We start from the raw sequence: 24,478 nt of genomic DNA, 5'->3' as shown, positions 1-24,478 counted from the left end.
ATATCTGTGCACCACCTGTATGCCTGATGCCCAGGGAAGCCAAAAGTTGTCAGATATCCTGGAACTGGAGTTACAGATGATGAGGAGGCACCACGTATGTGTTGGAATTCAAATCTGGATCCTCTGCAAAAGCAGTAAGTGCTTTCTAACAGCCCAGCCACCACCATTCCAGTCTGCCAACTTCCCCTCTATCTTAAAAAACAAAAACACAGCCGGGCAGTGGCAGTGCACGCCTTTAATCCCAGCACTCAGGAGGCGAAGCAGGCGGAGGCCAACCTGGTCTGTGAGTTCGAGGCCAACTTGGTCCACAAGAGCTAGTTCCAGGACAGGCTCCAAAGCTATCTGTCTGGAAAACCATAAATAAATAAATAAATGAAAAACAACAACACAACAACAAAAAGGAGTTTTAACTAACTCCACCAAGTATAAAGCCATGCCACTCAGGAGATAAGAGACAGGAAAATCACAAGGTTCTAACCCAGCTTCACAGAAAGCCACAAATAATTACATACATCTGTAATGCCTGAACCAGGAAAATACAGGCAGGAAGATCAAGAAATTTAAGGTCATTCTTGGCTACATAGCCAGTTTTAAGCCAGCCCAGGCTCCATGAGACCCTGTTTCAATTTTTTTTTTCCAGGTATTATTCCTCAACTTCAAAACAAAACAACAAATATAACAGTTAATAAGCATCTTACCTCAGAACAATCCCAAAGCCAGAAAAGGCTTGGTGGCTCATGTCTATAACCCTAATATTTGTGAGGACTACCAGGAGTCAAAACGCCAGCCTAAGCTACACAGTGAGTTCTAGGCCAGCCTAGGCTACAGTGTAAAGGCTCCAAACAAAAAAAGATCAAACCTAATGGGCACGGTAGCACAGCAGGGTTTTACAGAGAAACCTTATCTCAAAAAGTAAAACAAAACAACAAACCCCAAAAATTTATATCCTAAAGAAACTACACGATCTGGCCTCTGCCCATTTCTCTCTAACCTCATGTTACCTCCCACTATTTCACTAGCTGGTTCTTTTCCTCTTACCATCACTTGAATTTAAGATACTATCATATATAAACCTGAATATATTTACCTACCCCAATAGGGGAAAAGAAACTGTGGTAGCAGACGCTGGTAATTCCAGCACTTGGAAGGTGGACACAAAAGAATGACATGAGTTTAAGCCCAATCTAGCTCTGCTAGCAAGACCCCTTCTCAAAAGATATCCAAACCTTTGTCCCCAAATCAAATCAGTTTGGTATGAACTGCATATTAGTTACAATTTAATAATCCTGTAGATCATATTTTGATTGCTTAATATAAAAGCACAGTCAAAAAAATTTTAAGTACATCCAGAATCATTTGGAGTAAACACCAATAAACTGAAACCAACACCGAGAATAAGCAGCTTTACTGCCCACACGATCTGCATAATGAGTATACAAACCTTCGCTTAAACACTACAGCACCACAGGTTAGAAACCATGGGTCAGAAACAGTGGTTCCTTGCACTACAGAGACTGAAGCAGGAGTTGAGGCCAGCCTGAACTACAGAGTGCCAAGTCAAACAGAACTACATATAAGACTGTCTCAAAAATCGAACTTGAAGCACTTGAAATAGGGATTTTACAGCTGAGCCTCGATGGCGTAGGCCTTTAATCCCAGCATTTAGGAGGCAGAGGCAGGCAGATGTGAGTTCAAAGCCAGCCTTGTCTACAAAGCAAGTTCCTGGATGGCCAGGGTTACACAGAGAAACCCTATGGGGGAGAGGGGGGAAGATAAAAGGATTTTACATGAATTGCTAACTAAACTATTTTTGAAATTTACTGTCACAAATAGCTAATGTCAGCCAAACATACCAGTAAGATACATGCCTAAATGTTTGTAACTAGGCGTGGTAGTTTACACCTGCAACCCCAGGACTTAGGAGGGATAAAGAACTGCCACAAGTTTAAGGCCAGTCTGGGCTACACCGTGAGTTTCCAGGCCAGCCTCACCTATAGAGTGAAACTCTTGTCTCATAAAAACAATAAAGACGGGTGGTGGTGCACGCCTTTAATCTCAGCTCTTGGAAGGCAGAGGCAGGCAGATCTCTTTGAGGCCAGCCGGGTCTACAGAGCAAGTTCTAAGACAGTGAGGATTGTAATATAGAGAAACCTTGCCTCGGAAAACCAAAAATAGGTAAGTAAATAAATAAATGAATAGATACATAAATAATAGTAGTAACAAAATACAGTTACATCTGGGCCTAATGGCATAGGCCTATAATCCCAGTTACTCGGGAGACTGAGGAAGATTGAAAGTTCAAGACTAGCCTAGGTTTGCAAAGGAGTTCATGGTCATATCCTGACAGTATAATGAGACTATCTTAAAACATAAGTACAATCAGGGTTGGGAATATACTTCAGCAGCAGAGCCCTTGCTGAGTATGTGTAATGCCCTGGGTTCAAGCCTCAAGCTGAGAAGCAAACAATCCGTTAAATAAACTATACAGAGGGTAACAGTATAGCTAAGCACTAGAATGCTTGACGAGCATCAAAGTTGGGTTCACTTCCCAGTACCACAAAACAGATAAGTACCACACAGTTACCACTAATACTTTGGTGTGACAACTGAGGCCCACTGATTAGGAGCATAAAGAGGAGAGGACATTATTAGGATCCCCCCCCCCCTTTTTTGGGACAGGATTTTGTTATATAGCCCAGGCTGGCCTCAAATCAGCAATCCTCAAGTACTTCAATTATAGGTTTGTCACCTGACCCACTTCCAATTTTTAAATTCAGCATTTATGTATAATTTGTCATCATTGCTAGTAGTTATACTGCAACCGAAATCCATTGATCTCAAATTAGTCCTTCAATGAAGTTAAACAATCTCTTGGCTGCTTAGAACAAGTCAAAGATTAGTTCAACACTCAACCTCCTCTCACTACTTCGACTCCACCCATGGACTAAGAAACACCTGAAGACTTTACTCTTCTAATAATTTACACCCTAATAAGCCAGGATGAACTTTTAAAAGGAGTTAATGACGAACAAAGAACGAGGACTATGAAAACACTGGAACAAACAAACCACTGTCACACATGTGCACACATCACTGCTATTTGATGCATGCAGACCCTCACCAGTTCCACTTAAATCCAGTCAAAAAGGCCTACAACGGCCTGAAAGCATTCTAGGGGGCCTCATTATGTTGTCTTTGCTAACAGTGAACCCCCAAGAGGCTGGGTCCTAGAGAAAAGTAACAAACTCAAAGGCGAGACTAAGCAAGGAAACGAACATTACAAAAACTTGAAAGTCGTTCAGCAAATGGATTAACCAGCTTCTCCCTAAATATGCAGTTTGCAAGGTGAAGAACAGGAGACAAAACGGGACCCCCTGATTGTAGCTGAGAGTACATGGAGAAAACAGTTCTAGTCCAATATGACCTTCTAAAATTTTAAGTCTTACCAGGATGGTGCCCCACATCCCATGATCCCAGGACTATTCAGAAGGCAGAAGCAGAAGCATTGTGAAAATTAGAGGCCAGCTAGATCTACAAAGCAATTTCCAGGGCTCAAGTCAGACCCTGTGTCCGTTTCTCTCAAGTCTTAGGCAGGTGGCTTTCCTGTCATTACCAACCCACTGTTCTCTCTGCAGAGGACTAATAAACCTTTCTCTTGAAAAAAACGTCCCTGAGCTCAGTCTCCACCCCTACAAATGCAGTCCGCCTATAATAAATCCTGAAGATTTTTTTCCTGTCTAAAATACAACATCGATGGGGGAGATAATGGCAGATTAGATACATTCATTCCTATTCTCTTCTTCCAGGAGACTTCTTGGTAGAGGCTATGTAAGTTGAGCACTGGACTTTGACTCAAAGTTAGTTTAGGGCTGCAAAGAAGCTCAGAGATATAGCACCTGCTCACTATGCCCCAAGCCCGAGTTTAATTTCAAGCACCAAAGAGGAAAATAAAATAGAAAAAACATCTCCATATATTTTATGTCCCCAAGAAACATCACTGCACCACATAAGTAGACAAATTCTCAAAACAACTTCTCAGAGAGACTTCATTAGTGAGACCTACCCTTGTATTTTTTTAATTAACAATGATACTTGGGTTAAATGCTCAAAACAGTATCACCACCAAACTAGCCATGTGGAAGATGAAAAGCCATCCACATGGACATACACATTTGGGCATGTGACACTAAGTGGTTGAAAATTCCCACCACATTCAACACCTGAAAGTATGAGCTTTTCCCCCTCCAGGTTTGTCAGGCGACTATAAACTGGTTATATATCCTTGCCAAAAAAAAAAAAAAAAACCACTTATTTCAAAAGAATGTCAGACGACAGAAAGAACCAAATGAATAACCAAGAGAATAAAATTTTCAGGACTATTAGAAAATACAAGTGGAACCAACTCTGGAACAACAACAAAAAAATTGGTCCAATTTTCCACTTCATGTTACTGAACATGAATTAAAAAAAAACAAACCTCAACTCTACTTGGGTGCAAAAAGTGCAATTTCATGAAAACGACCTGAAAAGAGAACCCATCAGTAAGTGATTAATTAGTAGTAACTTTAAGTAGAAATCCATCTATTTTGATGCAACCTCTCTAAATAATTTTTAAAATGTTTTTTCAACTGGAAAATACCTTCCTCCATACAGTCTTAACCGCTAAGATTTCAAAACAATCTTTTACTTTCACAATCTCTAAGAAATACGGCACTGAAAACAGAAAATCCACCCAAAGCCTTACTGTCCTCACCCGGTATAAAACGGTGATTAACGATCCACATAAAATGTAAAAGGCAAAATGGAGTTGTAAAAGAGTTTCTTGCCTATTCCAACTCCCGACAGCCACGCGCGCTTCAGTGGCAGGCTACCCCCAGCGCGGTCGCGGGCCGGCCGAGAGCCCCCGCCCAGGCCGGCGCAGCCCTGAGAGGAAGCGACGGGGAGGGCGGGCGGCTAGGGCTCCACCAGGCCCGGCCGGGCGGGGGAAGGGGGACTGGAGGCGGCGGGGCGCGCTTCCGGGGACTGCGCGGGCGGGGCCGCCGCCTCGGGCTCGGGGCCCCAGGTCAGGGGCCGGGGCCAGGGGCTGCCGGCCGAGAGCAGCAGGTGGGGTGCGATCGCGACCAGGCGACGGGCGGGTGGCCGGAAAAGTGCCGGCAGGTCGGGCCCGGAGCCCAGGCGGCTGGAGGGAATGCTCCTGCTCACCTCAAGGCGACGACTCCGAGTCCGGCCTCTTCGCTCTGAAGACGCCTGTCCGCGAGTCCGCAAGCTCGGAAACGAAGACCGGCAGCTCCGCGGGAGACGGCGGACTAAGGAGAGAACCGACGGAGGACCGCGGACGGCGGGCGGGGAGCGCGAGCGAACGAGGGCGGGCGGTGGCGGGAGGGCGGGGAGCGACGTGCGCGCCCCCGAGCGCCCTGCGGGCTCGAGCTGGCGCCAGTCGCGGCCCCGTGCACGCGCGCACACTCGTAATTCGTCCACGATTGCTCAAGAGCGCAACCACGCCCTAAAAGCAAGACACTTAACCAATCATCGCAGCCGCGCGGAGCATCACGGGAAACCCGGGGCTATAAAAGACGGAGTTGCTATTTTATACTTACCGAATCACTCACCCTTTAAGTAAGATGGGCGGGGATGGGTGCGCCTGCGCGGTTTTAAAGCCCTGCCCCAAACTGCCAACACTTCGCGCAAGCGAAGTAGATCTTCCTTGCCTGAGAGTACGCGTGCGCACCTACAAGCGTAATCCCGGAAGATAAGACGCTTGCGCAGTGAGAACCACGGTGACAGTACAGCCGGTGGGGCGCTGGCCAGTCATGGCGGAACCTTGGTCTGGGCAGTTTTTGCAAGCTCTGCCCGCTACGGTGCTCGGAGCGCTGGGCACCTTGGGCAGCGAGTTCCTGCGGGAGTGGGAGACACAGGACATGCGAGTGACTCTCTTCAAGCTGCTCTTGCTGTGGTTGGTGTTAAGTCTCCTGGGCATCCAGCTGGCGTGGGGGTTCTACGGGAACACAGTGACCGGGTTGTATCACCGTCCAGGTGAGGCTTCCTACGAACCTCCTTGGCCTGGCTGCCTTTACCACCACCAAGCTGTATCACTTGTTTCTCCTGTGTCCGGGTAGACTGCCACTGGTCCCTCAGAAGCCTCGTTGTATCCAGACTTACACCCCCATACCATTTTACACCAGAATCCCCACCTGTCCATCATCACGTTGTAACTGTTTCTCAAAAACCCTTACCAGACAACACGACTAGACCCTAGCATCCCAGCCCCAATCCCTTAAACTACTGGTGGTCCCTGACTTGACCTGCTCAGAGCCCCACCCTCAGCCTCCTGCAGCTCTGGGTGTGTTCCTGCCTCCAGGTCTGAGTGGCCAGAATGGATCCACACCTGATGGCTCCACACATTTCCCTTCATGGTGAGTAAATCTCTATCCCAACTCCATGCTTGGCAGTCAGGGGACACTCGAGTACTGGTGACAGGGAAGAGAATTCTCAGGATGCCAGTGCCCTAGCTTAGTGAGTGGCCTTTGCAAGAATCCAATTCTCAGGATTGGAGTTGGGCGTTTACCAGTGCCCAGAAAGCCTCTTATAAGCATATTCAGTGAGGATGGATGGGGGTGTTACCATAATTTTAGAAAGAGGAAGTGGTGGGTCTATTGGAAACGAATCCCTTGGTTGGGAAGTCCTTCATTAGGAAAGCAAGAGCATCTATTCTAGGCAAGTACTGTACCATTGAAGCTATAACCCCCCCCAGCCTAACAGCCTCTATTCTTAGCACACTACCTCATCAAGTCAGCCTCCTAATCTCTGAAAAAACAGCTTACTTATCAAGACATTTCGTTCAGCCGATCTCTGAGCTTCTACCATATGACAGAGGTCACAGCAGGTCCAGAAAACAAGGACAACCCAGACTCTTACAGTGGAAGCAAGAGGTTTAAAGAGGAAGTACGTACAAATGCAAAGGGGCTCAGGGACCACCCCCATGACACCTAAACCGAGACTAAAGAGAGTAGAACACTGGATAAGGGAAAACAATAGCTAAAACAGGCTCACTAACTAGGACAAATGTGACATATTAGGAGACTAGAGGAGGCTGTGATGGTGAACTTGAAACACAAGAGCATAGGAGGACCATGGAGCAAGACAGTGGCCTGATCTCATTAGCCTTTATAACTGCCAGCTTAATGGCAAGTATTCGTGGATAGACTATTCTGCTATCCATGAAGTAACCTTGCTTCTCTCCATTACTTTCAGGGAAATGGCAGCAAATGAACCTCTCAAAACCCACAGAGAATAAGGGAAGGCAACAGCAGAAGGGTCTCCAGAGACACCACTGGGTCTGCTGTCTCCTAGGCTGCATCCTGCTGCTGCCCAGACCCCTTGGAAAACTGCAGAGGGCTTGGGGTTGGGGGACTGGAGTACCACAGTGCTTGCAGGGTGAGCCTCTGTTGCCTTCAGGCTTGCCTCCGACAGCTCCAGGTACCGGGCAGGTGAAGTTTGTCTCTACCATGTGTCTTGCCCTAAGACTTCTGTCAAGGGTTAGAACTGGGAAGCATCTTGGTTGGGAAGGTCAGCAGTCCCTTTTTCACCTTGTCTTTTTCCTGTCCTCTTCATTCCCTTAGGGTGTGATCTTACAGAGATTTGCCCTTCTAAGAGGAATCTTGAGGTTAACCAGTTCTGAGATTTATGAGAGAAGTCTGTTCTCCCCTAAGCCTTGATTTCCTTGGCTTTGCTTTGTAGGCAAAAAGCCAGGTAATCCTGGCCAAACATGGACCTCCCTCCCCAGTCAGTCTTTCAGGTCAGAGGCAGGCAGAGGAAGTTATCCTTTCCCAGCTGACCTGTTTCTCTGTTCTTTGAGGGCAAGTTGAGTACCTGAGCTGAGAGGCACCGAGTGCACCTAGAGTCCCTGGTATTGGCTACCAGCTCCCCTGCTTAAGTGCCCATGGGGTGTTTTGGTTTGTACCGTGTCACCTCCTAGGAAGGTACTAAGCAGTTAGTGCAATGACTTCATTGTGCCCTGCAGCCTTATCACTTCCCATCTGGACAAGGGTTCATCCTAAGAGCCTGCTAGTATCATTTCAGCCCCTAAAAATATCAGTAAGAGTGAGCCACTAGCCAGATAGCCCTGAGCCCTTCACAGTGGGTCAGAAGAGGTTCTGAGGTTCTGGGGTGGGTGGCAAATGTCCCCAGGGAAACACCACTTCCTGAGAACACTATGGTTCCTAAAAGCATTGTGGCCCTGGATCTATCTCCTCTAGTGGTTGTACTTCTGCCTGTCTCTGCTGGGCCACTGGCTACCTCAGGTGTCCCACTGTCTCTTTGTTAGATGTCACATAGGCTTCTGGCAGCCTTTGTCTACAGACTTTGTAGCAGGTGTACTATAAATGAAACTGTACTGAACTCCTCATGCACAAGTACCTACTCCAGCGATGCATCTGTATGGCAGAAAGATGTTCTTCACAGTCTCAGGTCCACCCCCTGACATCCCTACCAAGAGGCAAGGTCTCGTACTCCATCTCAGGAGCAACTGAAGATGTGGCATATTAAACAAAGAAGTGCATCAGTCGTGTGGTTATTCCAACAGGACAAGGGTGTGTGCACACAGGCAACCAGTAAGGGATCGTGGGTGTGTTGCCCTCAGGATCCAAAATACAGTAATTTGCAGAGATGGAGAACTGATGCCAACTCCCTAGAGTGGTGGTAGATTGCCTACCAGGGACAATATCCCCATTAGGTTTGGGGATGTGGGAGTGGGAGGGATAGAGTTGAATTAGTGTCTCATGTTGTCCAAGCCGGCCTTCAATTCAACATATTGCCGAGGATGACCCTGAACTCCCAACACTTTTGTCCCCAACTCACAAGTCCTGGGACTAAAAGGGGATGCCACCACACCACTTCTATATCCCTGTTAGTTTATATATTTGGCCTCTTTCAAGGAGAGCTTACTCAGAACCTGTGTTGGAAGCCAAGAAGACAGGCATTGGGTTGGTACCCCAGGAACCCAGTGAACAAGGGAACAATAAAGCTAGAGACCATGGCAAGTAAGAAGAAAGAAAATTTTCTTATTTATTTTTGTGTGCATTGGTGTTTTGCGTGCATTCATATCTGTATGAGGGTGTCAAATCCCCTTGAGCTGGATCACAGACAGTTGTGATCTGTTGTGTGGGTGCTGGGAATTGAACCTGGGTCCTCTGGAAGAACAGCCAGTGCTCTTAACCACTGAGCCCTCTCTCCAGCCCCAGAAGGAAACTTTAATTTTTTTTCAAGAGTTAGCAAAATACAGTTATTCACAACAAGAGCTAAGGTCAGTCCAAGTACCCAGCCTGCCATGTCCTGCTGCTGCACAGCAGGCTGAGTTGACTAGGGAATGTGGAAGGGTGAGTCTGTGTTTGCTTAACCATCCCTAAGTTTGCACACAGGAACAACTCACCCGACACTGAGCCAGGAGTCGTTTTTATCCGAGGAAAGGTAGAGTATGCATTCATGGGGAGCAAAGTGGAAGGCACCTAAGCTCACACTGCCCACAGTAATAGCCCTTTGAAATTAGAGAAACCGTCAGGCGGTGGTGGCGCATGCCTTTCTTTAATCCCAGCACTTGGGAGGCAGAGGCAGGTGATCTCTGGGAGTTCGAGGCCAGCCTGGTCTACAGTGCGAGTTCCGGGACAGGCACCAAAAGCTACAGAGAAACCCTGTCTCAAAAAACCAAAAAAAAAAAAAAAAAAGAAAGAAAAGAAATTAGAGAAACCATCGACCATCGTGAGGTAGGTTGGGTAGGTACACAAAGGCAGACATTTGTTCTCTGGCCAGCCCCTGGCAGAATAAGGTTAGTGGGATTGCAAACTAAAATAGGACATTAAGTAAGGTGATTTGTCATTTAAAAATCAGGCCCTAAAGTTAGGATAGCTTGGTGGGGAAGGAGAATAGATGGGTGCTCTCCCACCCTAATCAGACCACAACAAACCCCATTCAGCTTCCACCCACCCCTGTGAGTTCTACTTCTGTCCTGACTAAGCACTATGGAATGCCTTCTAGGGCAAGACTCCTGGAGGGAACTGCTTTCCCATGGGTCATCTTCACTTGAGAGTATAGTAGTTCGTGGGCACAAAGGGCATTTTGCTAACCACCGCCATTTGCTGCTTCCGCCGAACCTCCACCAGCAGCTGTGTCCCTGGCCGACTGTATTTGAATGGCACATATGCCATTGCCACATTCTTCTTCAAGCTGGGTGAAGGGCAGCCACTGGTCACTGTTCCTGTCCAGGCATAAGCCATAGGTTAACACAACCCTGTCAGCCCAATATCCCTACCTTGGATACCCTGTCAGCCAATGTCCCCTCCTGGACCACTTACCAATCACAGTGCCTTCTGTGCTCAGGATAGGGCTGTGAGCTCTCATTGGGGCCCCTTCACATATCAACCCCACACGTCTCTTCTGCACCTCGCCCTTCAGCTGGGGCACAATGATTTTGGCTCCTGGGAAGTCCATAGCAGTTCGGCGCCGCTTCCCTGGAAAGAAACTCACCAGATGTAAGCTGCACATAAGTCCTGGACACAGGAAGCCTTTACTACGAAGGCCCCAAGTGATGTCATTTAGCATCACTTGGGCTCTATTCTTCCCCTGCACTACAGTCAGTCAATCAATCATCTCTACCCCCTGGAAGCCATACTTAGGGTCCTCAGTTTCTAAAAGGCAAAACCACAGTAGCACCTTCAGGGAATGAAGGCTCAGCAAAGCTGAGTTACTTGTTGCAGTATCTACAACCTTAGGAGTAGTTATGGACTTGCTGATCTCATTAAAAGATACTCTAATCTTCAGGACCCCTTCAGTACTAGCCCAGCTCACCCAGTGTCCAGCCGAGACTGCCCTCCACAGGTGTAGTATGTTCATCAATGTCATTCCCATACAGACAGAGGCCTGCCTCCAGGCGTAAGCTATCTCTGGCTGCTAGTCCTGCCAGCTTCACCTCTGGGTTTTTCAGCAGAGCGGTTGCCAAGTGGACTGCCCCTACTGCTGGCACTGAGATCTGCACAAGGACGAGAGAGCAGATGGGCAGTTACCCCCTGAGCCTTGAATCCTGTAACCACTTTTACCACTTTTGGTTGTACAGAAGTGAAACACTCCTGTACTAATAGTGATATTCCCCATTTTCCCCTACTCCCATCCCTCTGCGACAGGTAGCTCAGCCTGGCCTATAACTTATGATTCTCCTGTCTCTACTTCCTGGGTGTTGGGATTATAGGCATGTGCCACCCTCTGCCAAACTTTACAACTGTATTTTTTGTTTGGGGGTTTAATTTGGCTTTTTTTTTCTTTGAGATAGGAACTCACTATGGAAACCCAGACCATCATGAACTAAAATGTTCCTGCTTCTATCTCCATAAGCACTGGGATTACAGGCATGAGACCCCATAGGGAATAGTTACTTCTCAACATACCTCCACACCATCTTCTCCTGTGTAGCCACAGCGGGTCACGCGACAGCCAGCCACACCAAAGACCTCCATCACAGCACTGGTCATGAAGGGCAGTTTCCTCAAATCATCTGTCACACCAGCCTGTAGCACTTGTGCTGCAGCAGGTCCTGAGCCCAAAGAGAATAACAAGGGTCTTGGACCCAGCACTTCCTGTACTACAGCCTTTACTTAGGAAGCAGAACAGGTCCCAAGCAAGTTCAACTCGGCAAAACAGAAAAGGATGCCCTTGCTCCAACCCTTGGACAGCTTTGCAGAGAGGAAAGATACTTAACTTTGGAATTATGGCATACAGCTATCACAGCATCCATACCTTCCTCTCGAGAAAGCATCCATACCTTCCCCTTGGGATAGCATCCATGCTAAGCAGCAAATAAAGGCAGGAAGGCAAGGGCTGGCTCTAACCCCAACCTGGCCCGCTCACCTTGCAGAGCTAACAGGGCATTATCTATCACCTCCAGGCCTACATCACTGCCCCTGTTCTGGAACTCCTTGACCTTGTCCTGAAATGAAAACCAGAAGCACATCAGCGTCTAAAACCATTACTGAGCACCTACTCTGGGTTGGACACTGCGGAACTGGGCAGGCTGATAGCAGGCTGATTCCCATCTAACAATTCACGTAGCTGCTAAGTGGTAAGGAGGACCTAAGCCCATGTCTGTCACCTCACATCACAGAGGATGATCATTTCAGGGCCAGGGCCAGCTTTATCTCCCCACCTCTGCTAGTCTCTATCCCCAAACCCTGATGCACCCATGGAGTGCCTACTCTTCAGTCTATTGGCTGTTCTTGTAGTAAGAGTCATTTTCTGAGCCCTTATCTGCACTGGGCACTGCTTTATGAACAAAGAATATAAAATATCCAGAATAAAAGGCAGCTGTAGGGCCAGGCAGGGGCGGCACATGCCTTTAATCCCAGCACTTGAGAAGCAGAGAGAAGCAGGTGGATCTCTGTGAGTTCGCAGCCACAGCCAGCCTGGTCTACAGAGCAAGTTCCAGGACAGCTAGGGCTGTTACACAGAGAAACCCTGTCTGGCAAAACAAAACAAAACAAAACAAAAGCAACTATACCTGCATGAGAGCTAAGTCCTTGTCCCAGCAGCCAGCATTGGACACTACATACAGGTGCCCCTCCGAAGTATTGGTCACGATCAAGTCATCTAAGATGCCTCCAGCTTCATTGGTAAACAGTGACAGTATGCCCTAGCATTAAAGCAGAACATCCTTGTCTCCAGGTCCAGAAAGCCAAAGCCAAGTGTGAGCCAGAAACATTCTTAGATCCACTCAGCTACCACAAACTCATGAATGCAGTTTTGGGTAAAGTGTGCAAGGGAAGGCTCAAATCTTGGGTCTTTGATCTTCATTTGTCAAGTACATTCCCACTCCTCCCAGACAAGTGGGACCTTTGTCTCCCTTACTTCTCAATTCTTTTTTTTTAATTTTCCAGACAGGGTTTCTCTGTAGCTTTTTGGTTCCTGTCCTGAACTAGCTCTTCTAGACCAGGCTGGCCTTGAACTCACAGAGATCCATCTGCCTCTGCCTCCCGAGTGCTAGGATTAAAGGCGTGAGCCACCACCGCCGGGCTTTACTTCTCAATTCTTAGAAACCCATTTCACACTTACTCTGTGACACCTAGGAACTACTACTTCACCCCACCCACCTCCACCCATGTGCCATCCTCCAGGAGAAAAGATTCAAAGACCATCTTCGGGATCCCCACAGGCTCCCAGCACATTCTTCAATGTGTTCAAAACACTGTAAAGGCCGGGCGGTGGTGGCGCACGCCTTTAATCCCAGCACTTGGGAGGCAGAGGCAGGCAGATCTCTGTGAGTTCCAGACCAGCCTGGTCTACAAGAGCTAGTTCCAGGACAGGCTCCAAAATCACAGAGAAACACTATCTCGAAAAAAAAAAAAAAAAAAAAAAAAAAAAAAAAAAAAAAACACTGTAAAGCTGGCCTTAGCCTTGCAACTGGATGGCCAAACCTTGAGATTGGTAAGTCACTTGAACCACCTAGGGATCTTGTTAAAACTACGGTTCTGGCCGGGCGGTGGTGGCGCACGCCTTTAATCCCAGCACTCGGGAGGCAGAGGCAGGCGGATCTCTGAGTTCGAGGCCAGCCTGGTCTACAAGAGCTAGTTCCAGGACTGGCACCAAAGCTACAGAGAAACCCTGTCTCGAAAAACCAAAAAAAAAAAAAAAAAAAAAAAAACTACGGTTCTGGCTCAGCAGGCCAGGAGCAGAGCAGCGCTTCAGCATATTCCTAACACAGCCCTAGAAAATGGAGAGGCTGCTGGTTTAGGAATCATGCTCTGAATACCACAGTATGAGCAGCATGAGGTCAAAGCATACAAACTTTGGTTTCCGGCCTCCCAACCCAATGTAGTAGGGCTGGGATAGTGCTTCTCCAAAGCCGGTTGGATATCTGGAAATGACCCAATGGCTGCATCAAGATAGCAAGCCCTGCAAAGCTATATCTGACCTATCTTTGTGCCTCCTAAGCTTTAGACAAGGACTTAACATTGAGAAAAATAAAATAGGCCCACCTGGTTAGGCTTTAGTTCCGCAATGTCTCCAACCACTATACTCTCCATCAGCTTCACTCGGTCACGACCAAATATCTTGGTCTAGGGAAAATATGGAAAGCCTCAGACCACTGCAGTATCTGAAGTCCAAAAGGCTACTAGGCAAGAAAGCATCCTTGCCATAACACACTTCAGCCCAGAAGTGAGTAACTACGGTCTTTGGGTTCTGGAGTTGGCAGAGGATCTACCTTCTCATTTCCCCTTTCCCTCCCAGCCTCCTGGGACCGAGCACCTTACTAAGATGCCCAACCAATTTCCAGCCAATGTCCAGCACAACAGATGGGAGTAGGTACAGCTCTAGCCAAGGGCAGGGGAGAGCAAATCAGAAGACCTCCTAAATTAGTCAGTGCCCCTAACCCTGTAGTCTAAGATCTCCCCATGCTAAGCAGCAAAGTACAATACTGTAGATGGGGAGGAAGGCCAGATCCAGGCCCTGGCTCACCTGCAACATGTGGGACACATCGAAGAGAGAACAGTGCTGGCGTGTATGCAGGTGTGAAACAACGTGACTGTCCCGGTATTGAACAGGTAGACTCCACCCTGCAAACGCCACCATTTTTCCTCCATGGGCCAGGTGGAAGTCATAGAGTGGAGTCCTGCGGAGCACATCCTGTGGACAGCCAGGCTTAAAGCCACCAGGGCCCAGTCCCATCAGCTTCCTCCCCGACCCTCCAAGACCAGTAACAAACTCCCACCAGTGCCCTTTATCCCACCTGTACATAACTGAGTGGGCGGCTCTGGACCAAGGGTTGTACCTGCAGGCGAAAACCCAGAGCCACCACACTCGCTGTCCGCTGCATTGTCACCCGCAACTGGTGCAGCCGGCACACCGAGGCCACTACTCTGCCAGGCACTCTGGGAGATGTAGTCCAAACCCCTGCTTAGACAGGTCTTTCTAGCTCCCAGGGGATGGGAAGGGGTGTGGGAAGCCCACAGGGCAGGCTGGGATTTAGAACGGGGCGGGCGGCGTTGACTCCCAATGGCCTCAGGCTCTTCCTTTAGCTAATAAAAGCAAGTCAGGCAGTTCAGAACAGAATAGGCTGGCTAGAACCAAAATGGGGGGAGGGGGGTTAGAACTCCCTGCCTCCAGAAGGTCAAAGTTCTGCAAATGGCTGAAAAGCCTGAGTTACATATTCAGGGCAAATAGCCGTGGGAGGTGGAACCACTAGAGGGTGAAATCTGCTGGGCAGTCCTAGTGTCATTGTGGCCTGGCTTCTTCTTATGGTCTCTGGCTATCCCACTGGGCACACACAAGCAGCAAACAGCGGTCACGTATTCTATGAGTATTTATTTGTCTTGCCGCACACTAGTTCCAGGGCTGGATCTTAGGAATACAGCTATGAATTATGCATGATCCCTGCCACCCCGAATCCTTTCTACTCATGCAAACTGAAGACCATTGCTCCCTGAACACAGGACTATGGTGATCAGCCTTTCAGCAAAAACTGGATGGGTTTAAACAATGATCTTGTAGGTAAAAACACTAACTTCAAGAAGGCTGATTGGCAAGAATACAGGGTAGCTACCAAAGGTGTCTAGACTTTCCCAAAAACTGCTACACCTACACATGTTCAGTTTTCCAGGTCCAGGACACCTTGCAGCACTGTTTTATAACCCTTCCCAGGGGCAACATCTGGGAGACCTGGAGGGAAACTGAATTTTAGCCCAGGAAAGAGCAGCAGCCTTCATCATTTTTTTTTTTTTTTTTTTTTTTTGTTTGTTTTTTTTGTTTTTTCGAGACAGGGTTTCTCTGTGGTTTTGGAGCCTGTCCTGGAACTAGCTCTTGTAGACCAGGCTGGTCTCGAACTCACAGAGATCCGCCTGCCTCTGCCTCCCGAGTGCTGGGATTAAAGGCGTGCGCCACCACCGCCCGGCTTTTTTTTTTTTTTTTTTGGGTTTTTCGAGACAGGGTTTCTCTGTGGTTTTGGAGCCTGTCCTGGAACTAGCTCTTGTAGCAGCCTTCATCATTTACAGGTTGCCCCGGGGCCATGGAGGACCGCAGCCTCTCAAACAGTATCTGTGAAACCTTCCTTTGCACACACTACCCCCAGGGTTCATCTCTCATCATCCTGAGCATGATCGGCAAGAAGCAACTGGGAGAAGGGTCATAGATATGCTTCATGCTGAGACAGAGGACAAATAGATTGGAGGTCTCATTGTCAGGCCCCAGCTGTGCCAAAAGCACCTGCCCAGAACTGACAGACAACACATTTCAGCAGCCAAATCCCAGCTCTGCCTCCTAGGCTGGTATAGGCTGGCAAAAGACAGATTTAAAGAGGGGCAGTTTCACCGGGCGGTGGTGGCGCACGCCTTTAATCCCAGCACTTGGGAGGCAGAGGCAGGTGGATCTCTGTGAGTTCAAGACCAGCCTGGTCTACAAGAGCTAGGTCCAGGACAGGCTCCAAAACCACAGAGAAACCCTGTCTCGAAAAAAGCAAAAAAAAAAAAAAAAAAAAAAAAAAAAAAAAAAAGAGGGGCAGTTTCTTTTTCTTTTCATCCCCCACGCTACAAAGACAAGATTTTACTATGTAGCCCTCACTAGTCTGGAATTCATTGTGTAAACCAGGCTGGCCTTGAACCCACAAGTGCTGAGGTTAAAGGTGTGTGCCACCATGCAGGTCTGTAGGACATTTACTTTTCTATGGATATAATACAAAAGGAAAAAGGCTACCAGCAGAAGCAGAGGAATGAATAGGGGACATCTCTTCAAACTTCTCAGGTCATGAGTGTCAAAACAGCAGTGGCCTTCCTAGGCTTCAGGGAACAGGTTTATCTCAATAATAAGAAAAATGGTAGAAGACAGGCTGTGCACATTGACAGGACAGGCAGGAGGAACTCAAGGATTCTAAGTAGAACCTGTAAATGTTGAGAGGAAGAGACTGAATTTGCATGTCAGACAAAGACAGAAAGTACCCCCACACACTGCGAATTCATGCTAAAACAGCTAGGTGAACGTCAAGAATTTCTTTGGCGCAGATAGAACTTGGATGCGCAGGGAACACACTTCAGTTTCTGGTGGCCAAATCAGTCCTGGATGGGCACAGAAGGCCAATGTCTCAAGTAGAAGTTGTTGCTCATGTGTAGGAGAGCAAATTCAGATCATAGCAGCCATCCACCTGCAACACAAGAGACTATCAGTTCTGAGCTATTCAAAGCAAGGAAAGCCAAGCAGAAGGAAGCACTCACTCACATCAAAGCGGCCGATCCTTGTGGAACTGTGACTAGCCCGAATCATCTCTGTCAGTGCCCACATCTGCTGCACCTCGGAGGATACTCTGCTGGGATCTGGGAGACCCTGCTCCAGAAGGAAGGAAGAGTGGCCATGAATCTCTCCCCAGCAGTGCCCTTACAGATATAAGACATGGGGCACTCCAGCTAAACCAGTAGCATTCCCAGGGAACTTGCAGAATGTGTGTGTGCCTAGGGCTTGATGTTCACTCAGGAAGCAGTCCATGCCTGCCTAGAAGCAGACACAACTCAAATCCCACAGAACACCCAGGAAGACATTGAACCATGAGCCCTGTGTCCAGTCTCAAATTTTTGTGATGTTGGAAATCAAACCCAGGACCTTATGCATTCTCAGTAAGTATTCTACATCCCCAGTTGGCCTCAGGATAGCCAGAGGCCCACATGTTCATACTCTGGGCATCAGAACCATGTATGTGTGGCTAACACCCAGGGTTAGAGCTTACCTCATGGCGGGGAACAGGCTGCTCATTGGACACCGGGTGGGAAAGCCACTTGGGGAAAGTCAAGGAGGGGCTCTGCAAAGCAAAGGTATACTCTTCTAAGTGGGGCCGAATCTGAGAGCTCTGGCACCTGAGAGCAAAGAAAAGGTCCCTTGAGACTGAAATACTGGGAAATTCCTGTTCAGGACCATGGACGATCAAAGGGACACTCAGATTACTGAGTTCTTCTGTTCTGCAGAAGGAGAACCTGTTGTAATAGGAGCTGCGGGGCTGCGTCCCCGGCACCCGGCCGCCCGCATGGCTTATGCCCAAAATAATTACACGGAAACTATATTCTTTTAAACACTGCCTGGCCCATTAGTTCCAGCCTCTTATTGGCTAGCTCTTACATATTGATCTAACCCATTTTTAATATTCTGTGTAGCACCACAAGCTGTTTTACCAGGAAAGATCTTAACCTGCGTCTGTCTGGAGTGGGAGAATCATGGCGACTCACTGACTTGGCTTCTTTCTCCCAGCATTTTGTTCTGTTTACTCCACCCACCTAAGGGTTGGCCTATCAAATGGGCCTAGGCAGTTTTTTTATTAGTTAACCAATGAAAGCAACAGACAGATACAAGACCCACCTCCATCAAGAACCCAGGAACAAAAGTCCATCCCAGCACCTAAAAGTAGTAGGTGGTCTCGATGGTCAGGGGATGCCAAGGCAGGAACTCACCTTTGACTTTCTGCATTCATATTCCTCCAACGTTCAAGAAGGCTTCCCTCTGTAGCTCTCCATCCTTGCCCATCGCCCACACCAGTGCCCCATCTCTCCTAGCCATTTAGAAGCTTCTTAGGTCCAGGGCTACCCAGTAGGTTTCATATAGTCACTTACCTTTGGTCCCTGCTGGTAGATTTGCAATTCCTCCACTGTGAAAGACAGCCATAGTGGTGATGGCTGCCGCAGAATCAGACGTAGCTCCAATACTCTGGTCATGTCACACAGCATCTGGATACACACACATAATGACCTAATGAGCAGGGTGTGGAGGTGCGTGCCTTCGCCTCAGCACTTGGGAGGCAGAGGCAGGCAGTTCCTTTTTCTGAGTTCAAGGCCAGCCTGGTCTATAAAACAGGAGAACAAGGGCTACACAGAGAAATTGTCTCAAACAAAACAAAAAACAATTTAAAAAGATAAATAGCTGGATGGTGGTGGCACACACCTTTAATCTCAGCACTCAGGAGGCAGAGACAGGTGGATCTCTGTGAATTTCAGGCCAGCCTGGTCTACAGAGACAGTTCAAGGAGAAACCTTGGCTTGAAAAATCAATAGATAGATAGATAGATAGATAGATAGATAGATAGATAGATAGATAGATAAAAAAATTAAATAAAAAAGATCCACTTAAGATTCATCTCCTTTAGCAGGAACTTCCCAACCAGCAGTAAACCAAATGCTTCCCCAAGCCTTGGGGAAGGACACCACAGCAGTGGTCCCTCCCCTGTACCTGTCTGATAGCCACAGTCCAGCCCACTTTTGCCCCACTCTTCCCTTCTGCTATTTTGCCCAATCCCTAGGCAGGAAGTCCTCATCTGGGATTTCCTGGCCATACTGAGGCCCAGCTGACCTGGTGTTTGAACAGTGATACATACTCCTGGGCTCCTTCCTCACTGTGTGGGTCAGGCATCAAACAGTAGTCCCGCAGACAAGTTACCCACTTGGATGGTGTGTGCAGTGGGGTATGTTGACGAACACGGATGCTCAAGAAAGCTGTGTAGTAATTCTTAAACATGATCTCCTGCAACTAGAATACACCCAACCCACCATGAGAAATGAGGTCCTGGGCACGGTGATGTAATCTTTCTTTTGGAATGTACACTTTTGCTAAGCAAGTCAACAATTCTTGGAGCCCAGACATAATTTTGCTTTCCTAAAAATGCTCGCAGTCCAGTAAGTCACGCAAACAAACCACACCAACATATCTGAGATGGTCCCTGAAGAAAGCAGAAAATGGACACATAAAGCCGGGCGGTGGTGGCGCACGCCTTTAATCCCAGCACTTGGGAGGCAGAGGCAGGCGGATTTCTGTGAGTTCGAGACCAGCCTGGTCTACAAGAGCTAGTTCCAGGACAGGCTTCAAAACCACAGAGAAACCCTGTCTCGAAAAACCAAAAAAAAAAAAAAGAAAAGAAAATGGACACGTAAAGCCTGAAAGAGCGAGATTGTGAAGTAGATAACAAAGGTGGGTATGGCAACACGCTGGGCTGACGATGTAGCTCAGCGGTTCAGCACTTGCCTTGTCTGGCATGTCTGAAGCTCTATGCTAGATGCTCAGTGATGTACAACCTGGGTGGGTGATGCACACCTGTAATCCCAGGGCTAGGGAGGCAGAGGCAGGAGGATCAGAAGTTCATGGTAAGCCTCAGCAATTCTTAACCATTCTGGGACTCACGAGACACACCCACCACCCAAAAAGTAGCATATTTGAAAAAGTATCAGAGTGAGAGACCCTAAGAATCTAGTATGAAAAAGAACTGTAGCCGGGCAATGGTGGCGCACACCTTTAATCCCAGCACTTGGAAGGCAGAGGCAGGTGGATCTCTGTGAGTTCGAGGCCAGCCTGGTCTACAAGAGCTAGTTCCAGGACAGGAACCAAAAAGCTACAGAGAAACCCTGTCTCGAAAATCAAAAAAAAAAAAAAAGAATTGTAGTTCAACCTGGTAATAGCAGAGGTTCTGTCCCTCTGTGGAGGTCTCTGTCTGTCTCTTAACTAAGAAGGAATGATCAGAATAAGAAGAGTAGGAGAGCTTGCTGAGTGCAGTGCAGGGGCCTGGGGGAGGCAATGGGATGGGCAAACCTACAGTATCAACTACCATAGTAGTAGTTATCATCACTGGAAGCTCATCAGAATCAGCCATGGAATTAAAAACAAAAACACATCGGTTGCTCAGTGGTTAAGAGCACTTGGTGCTCTTGCAGAGAGTCAGGTTTGGTTCCCAGAACCTACCTGGTTCCTAACAGTTCATAACTTCAGTTCCAGGGTATTTAGAAGCCTCTTCTGGCCTCCATCAGAACCAGGTATGCACAAAGTATACACGCATACATGCAGACAAAACACTCATACACATAAAATTAAAATAAGCATTTAAATATAGATAGATAGATAGATAGATAGATAGATAGATAGATAGATAGATAGATATAGATGTCAAAGAGCCGCCTCAAACACACTGACTCAGATACTCCAGGTTTCCCAGCCAGTGGTAAGCAACCTCGTGGGAGATAACCACATATTGTAACACAAAGCATGTAAGGCCAAGGGAGTGGGTGAGGCACCGTCACAGGGTGGCTCAGAATGCTATGCCATTAGAGGTAAGCTTTGTCCCATGTTGAGGTCATGCAGTGCCCTGTCACGGTCAGCTGAGATGGAAGTGCAACTGGGGATTAGAAACAAGTCACTAGGAGAACCTAGAGGAAGGATGAGCTGCACCTAACCGGTGGCAGGAGCCATTGAAATGGGTAAGTTGACATCATTATTTAAGGATCCCAGCTATGGCCAAAACCAAAATACCCTCCCACTTGTACTGAGGTTCATAATTGTATTTCCAGTGGTGTCCTGGAAATGAGGAAGAGATGCTGAAGAGAACAGGACAGTAAATTCTAGTATCATAAAGACTGTAATGCTACTGAATAGGGTCAATTCGTCAAAGCAAGGGGAACTGCAGAGGTTGTGAACGAGTAAAAGTCTTCCCCGCCCAGACGCCTTGGTCGCGCCTACTGGGGGTCGCTCACCTCGAAAGGCGCGACGTTGGGAAAGGTGACATCGACGACCAGTACGCCAGGCCGACCTTGGGAGGTTCTCATGTCTCCCACTTGCAGGGCTACGGTGCTTTTCACATGACAGGGCACCAACACACGAGACATGATGTCGGCGCCAGCGACCAAGCACAATCGCCGCTAACAGTCGCCAACTACTAACCTTTACAGGCTTCGCCCAGCGAAACAAAAGAACTACAACTCCCAGGCGACCTAGCGCATGCACAGACCAGCCAATCACCGATGGTTAGGGCGGGTCGAGAGTAGGAAGTGCCTGCGGAAGTTCTCCGTCAACCAATCACCACGCGTCTGAGAGCCGCTCCTCGGCCGCTCCCGGCAACCATCGAGCTATTCTTTATCCAAAGGATCCAGAATGCTTCTGGCCGGCTTAAACCTTAGATTTGGCCACTTTGTTAGGGCGGCAGTCGGTTAAGACATATAAGGCCTTGAACACAAATGACATTAGTTGCAAAAACATTTTTTTTAAATATTTATTTATTATGTGTACAACATTCCTTCCATGTATGCTTGCAGGCCAGAAGAGGGCACCAGATCTCATTACAGATGGCTGTGAGCTACCATGTGGTTACTGGGAATTGAACTCAGGACCTCAGGAAGAGCAGTCAGTGTTCTTAACCTCTGAGCCATCTCTCCAGCCCGCAGAAACATTTTTATAAAGAACTCACAGCTCTGGCCCGGTGGTGGTGGCGCACGCCTTTAATCCCAGCACTTGGGAGGCAGAGGCAGGCGGATCTCTGTGAGTTGGAGACCAGCCTGGTCTACAAGAGCTAGTTCCAGGACAGGCTCCAAAACCACAGAGAAACCCTGTCTCGAAAAACCAAAAAAAGAAAAAAAAGAACTCACAGCTCAATTGGTAGCGTTAACCTAACATATGGAAAGCCCTGGATTGATTCCCCAGTACCCCATAAAACTAGGAATGCAGCCTCAGGCCTGTAATCCCAGCTCTTCTGAAGTCGGAGGAAGAAGGATAAGAAATTTAAAGTACTATCCGGGCAGTGGAGCCTATGCTTTTAAGAGGCAGAACCAGGAGACAGAGGCAGGCGGATCTCTGTGAGTTCGAGACCACCCTAGTCTACAAGAGCTAGTTCCAGGACAGGCTCGAAAAACCACAGAGAAACCCTATCTCGAAAAACAAAAACAAACAAACAAACAAAAAAACAACCAAACAAAAAAAAAGCAGAAACAAAGAGGCAGAACCAGGTGGGAGGCCGGGATCCACAGAGAAACCCAAAGGAAGGAGGAAGAGGGAAGAGAAAGAGGAAGGAGCCGGGCGATGGTGGCGCACGCCTTTAATCCCAGCACTCGGGAGGCAGAGGCAGGCGGATCTCTGTGAGTTTGAGACCAGCCTGGTCTACAGAGCTAGTTCCAGGACAGGCTCCAAAGCCACAGAGAAACCCTGTCTCGAAAAAACCAAAAAAAAAAAAAAAAGAGAGAGAGAGAGAGAGAGAGAGAGAGAGAGAGAGAAAGAGGAAGGGAGGAAGGAAGGAAGGAAGGAGAAAGAAAGGGGAACGAGCCAGGCAGTGGATGCGCATGCCTTTGCCTTTCATCCCAGCAGAGGCAGGCCGATCAGGCTCCAAAGCAAACAGAGAAACCCTGTCCCGAACATTGCAGGGGCCAGAGAAATGGTTTAGGGGTTAAGAACACTAGTTCCTTTTCCAAAGAACCTGGGTTCTGTTCCTGCACCAACATGGAAAATGAAAGCGGTCTGTAATTTTGGTTCCAATGCCCTCTCCTGGCCGCCGAGGGCACTTAAGACATGGATACACGCCGGGCGATGGTGGCACACGCCTTTAATCCCAGCACTCGGGAGGCAGAGGCAGGCGGATCTCTGTGAGTTCGAGCCCAGCCTGGTCTACAAGAGCTAGTTCCAGAACAGGCTCCAAAGCTACAGAGAAACCCTGTCTCGAAAAAAAGACATGGATACACATATAACATGCAGGCAAAACACCAATACACACAAAGTAAAAATAAATGAATCTTTTTAAAAAAAGCCTTGCAGGGCGGTGGTGGTGCGCGCCTTTAATCCCAGCAGTTGGGAGGCAGAGGCAGATGGACCTCTGTGAGTTCGAGGCCAGCCTGGTCTACAAAAACTAGTTCCAGGACAGCTAGGATTGTTACACAGAGAAACCTTGTGGCGAAAAACATAAATAGATAGATAGATAGATGTGGTGGCGCAAATGAATGTAGACAGATTATATAGATATATACAGCTTTAATAAGGAAATAGACTTACAGGACCACAGGTTCCCGCGGAGTACTGGAAAAGCAGAGCAAAAGAAAAGGGGCTGCTGGGCTCACGCCTGGCAGATTTATCCGTAAACATTAGCCCGAGGCGAACACGCCCCCAATGGGTGGGGCTATGTCCCTACATCTCCCCCTTTTGTCTAAATAAGATAGAACCAAACCAAATACAACTATATACAATAATAACAAATAATAAATATAACAAACAATATTGAGAACAAAACTTTTGCTAAACATTCTATCTCAAGGAGTCTAAATAACATAGAGAGTAACTACAATTATATAATCTTCAACTCCGTCAAAGATCTGAGAAGGGAATAAATATTACTTAACAATCGAGAGATATCCAAAATGTGCAACAATTGACAGAGACAACTGACTACCTGGGCAATCACCCAAAGTCTCGTTTGCAATGTTGAGTCAACCAACTTTGGCTAAGGCCTAACATAACTGGCATACAATTATTAAAGGCAAGGAACTTTCTTAGGACTATCCTACCCTGTCTTGGCAAGATAAGACAATCCTGTTTCATCCAGTTAGGGATATTCTGTATCTTTGTCAGAAGTTGAGGTATGGGCTTTTCTTAACCCAAAGGCCAGTTCTGCCAAGAAGACAAGCTCCCAGTGGAGTGTCTTTGGTGCTCAACGTTCTCTCGCTCTTATTACAACAGAGTG

At 47.7% G+C, this 24,478-nt stretch overlaps 4 protein-coding genes across 9 annotated transcripts in view; 1 reads left to right on the top strand and 3 right to left on the bottom strand.

The window, feature by feature from the left end:
• Rhoa (ras homolog family member A) overlaps positions 1-5,338 on the bottom strand; it is a 28,233-nt gene extending 22,895 nt beyond the window's left edge. Inside the window, exon 1 of the mRNA XM_057766700.1 lies at positions 5,203-5,338. The gene's annotated coding sequence lies outside the window, so the exon portion shown is untranslated. The remainder of the gene's footprint in view (positions 1-5,202) is intronic.
• Positions 5,339-5,782: 444 nt separating this feature from the next.
• Positions 5,783-9,028, top strand: Tcta (T cell leukemia translocation altered). The gene is made up of 3 exons (XM_057766701.1): positions 5,783-6,033; positions 6,359-6,413; positions 7,252-9,028. Exons 1-3 carry the CDS (start codon positions 5,811-5,813, stop codon positions 7,292-7,294), a joined length of 321 nt encoding a protein of 106 aa, XP_057622684.1. The 5' UTR covers positions 5,783-5,810; the 3' UTR covers positions 7,295-9,028.
• An 11-nt stretch (positions 9,029-9,039) lies between these two features.
• Amt (aminomethyltransferase) lies at positions 9,040-15,779 on the bottom strand. 5 transcript variants are annotated; one of them, XM_057766695.1, is made up of 9 exons: positions 14,765-15,779; positions 14,494-14,661; positions 14,013-14,093; positions 12,539-12,670; positions 11,893-11,971; positions 11,433-11,578; positions 10,840-11,020; positions 10,347-10,502; positions 9,040-10,249 (listed from the first exon to the last, which is right to left on the bottom strand). In XM_057766695.1, the coding sequence occupies exons 1-9, from the start codon at positions 14,849-14,851 to the stop codon at positions 10,071-10,073; spliced, it is 1,209 nt and encodes a 402-aa protein (XP_057622678.1). In that variant the 5' UTR covers positions 14,852-15,779; the 3' UTR covers positions 9,040-10,070. The 5 variants fall into 5 exon arrangements, with proteins under 5 accessions (XP_057622678.1, XP_057622679.1, XP_057622677.1 ...); XM_057766696.1 differs by having other exon boundaries at positions 14,807-15,779; XM_057766694.1 differs by having other exon boundaries at positions 14,494-15,779.
• A 751-nt stretch (positions 15,780-16,530) lies between these two features.
• Positions 16,531-21,715, bottom strand: Nicn1 (nicolin 1, tubulin polyglutamylase complex subunit). Of its 2 annotated transcripts, XM_057767512.1 has the most exons (6): positions 21,516-21,715; positions 19,351-19,527; positions 18,618-18,731; positions 17,744-17,815; positions 17,242-17,346; positions 16,531-17,167 (listed from the first exon to the last, which is right to left on the bottom strand). In XM_057767512.1, the coding sequence occupies exons 1-6, from the start codon at positions 21,645-21,647 to the stop codon at positions 17,126-17,128; spliced, it is 642 nt and encodes a 213-aa protein (XP_057623495.1). In that variant the 5' UTR covers positions 21,648-21,715; the 3' UTR covers positions 16,531-17,125. The 2 variants fall into 2 exon arrangements, with proteins under 2 accessions (XP_057623495.1, XP_057623496.1); XM_057767513.1 differs by lacking the exon at positions 19,351-19,527.
• Positions 21,716-24,478: the final 2,763 nt, after the last annotated feature.

The sequence above is a fragment of the Chionomys nivalis genome, chromosome 4 (assembly GCF_950005125.1).
Source record: "Chionomys nivalis chromosome 4, mChiNiv1.1, whole genome shotgun sequence".
Taxonomy (NCBI): Eukaryota; Metazoa; Chordata; class Mammalia; order Rodentia; family Cricetidae; genus Chionomys; species Chionomys nivalis.
This window is presented reverse-complemented; position numbering and strand designations above follow the sequence as displayed.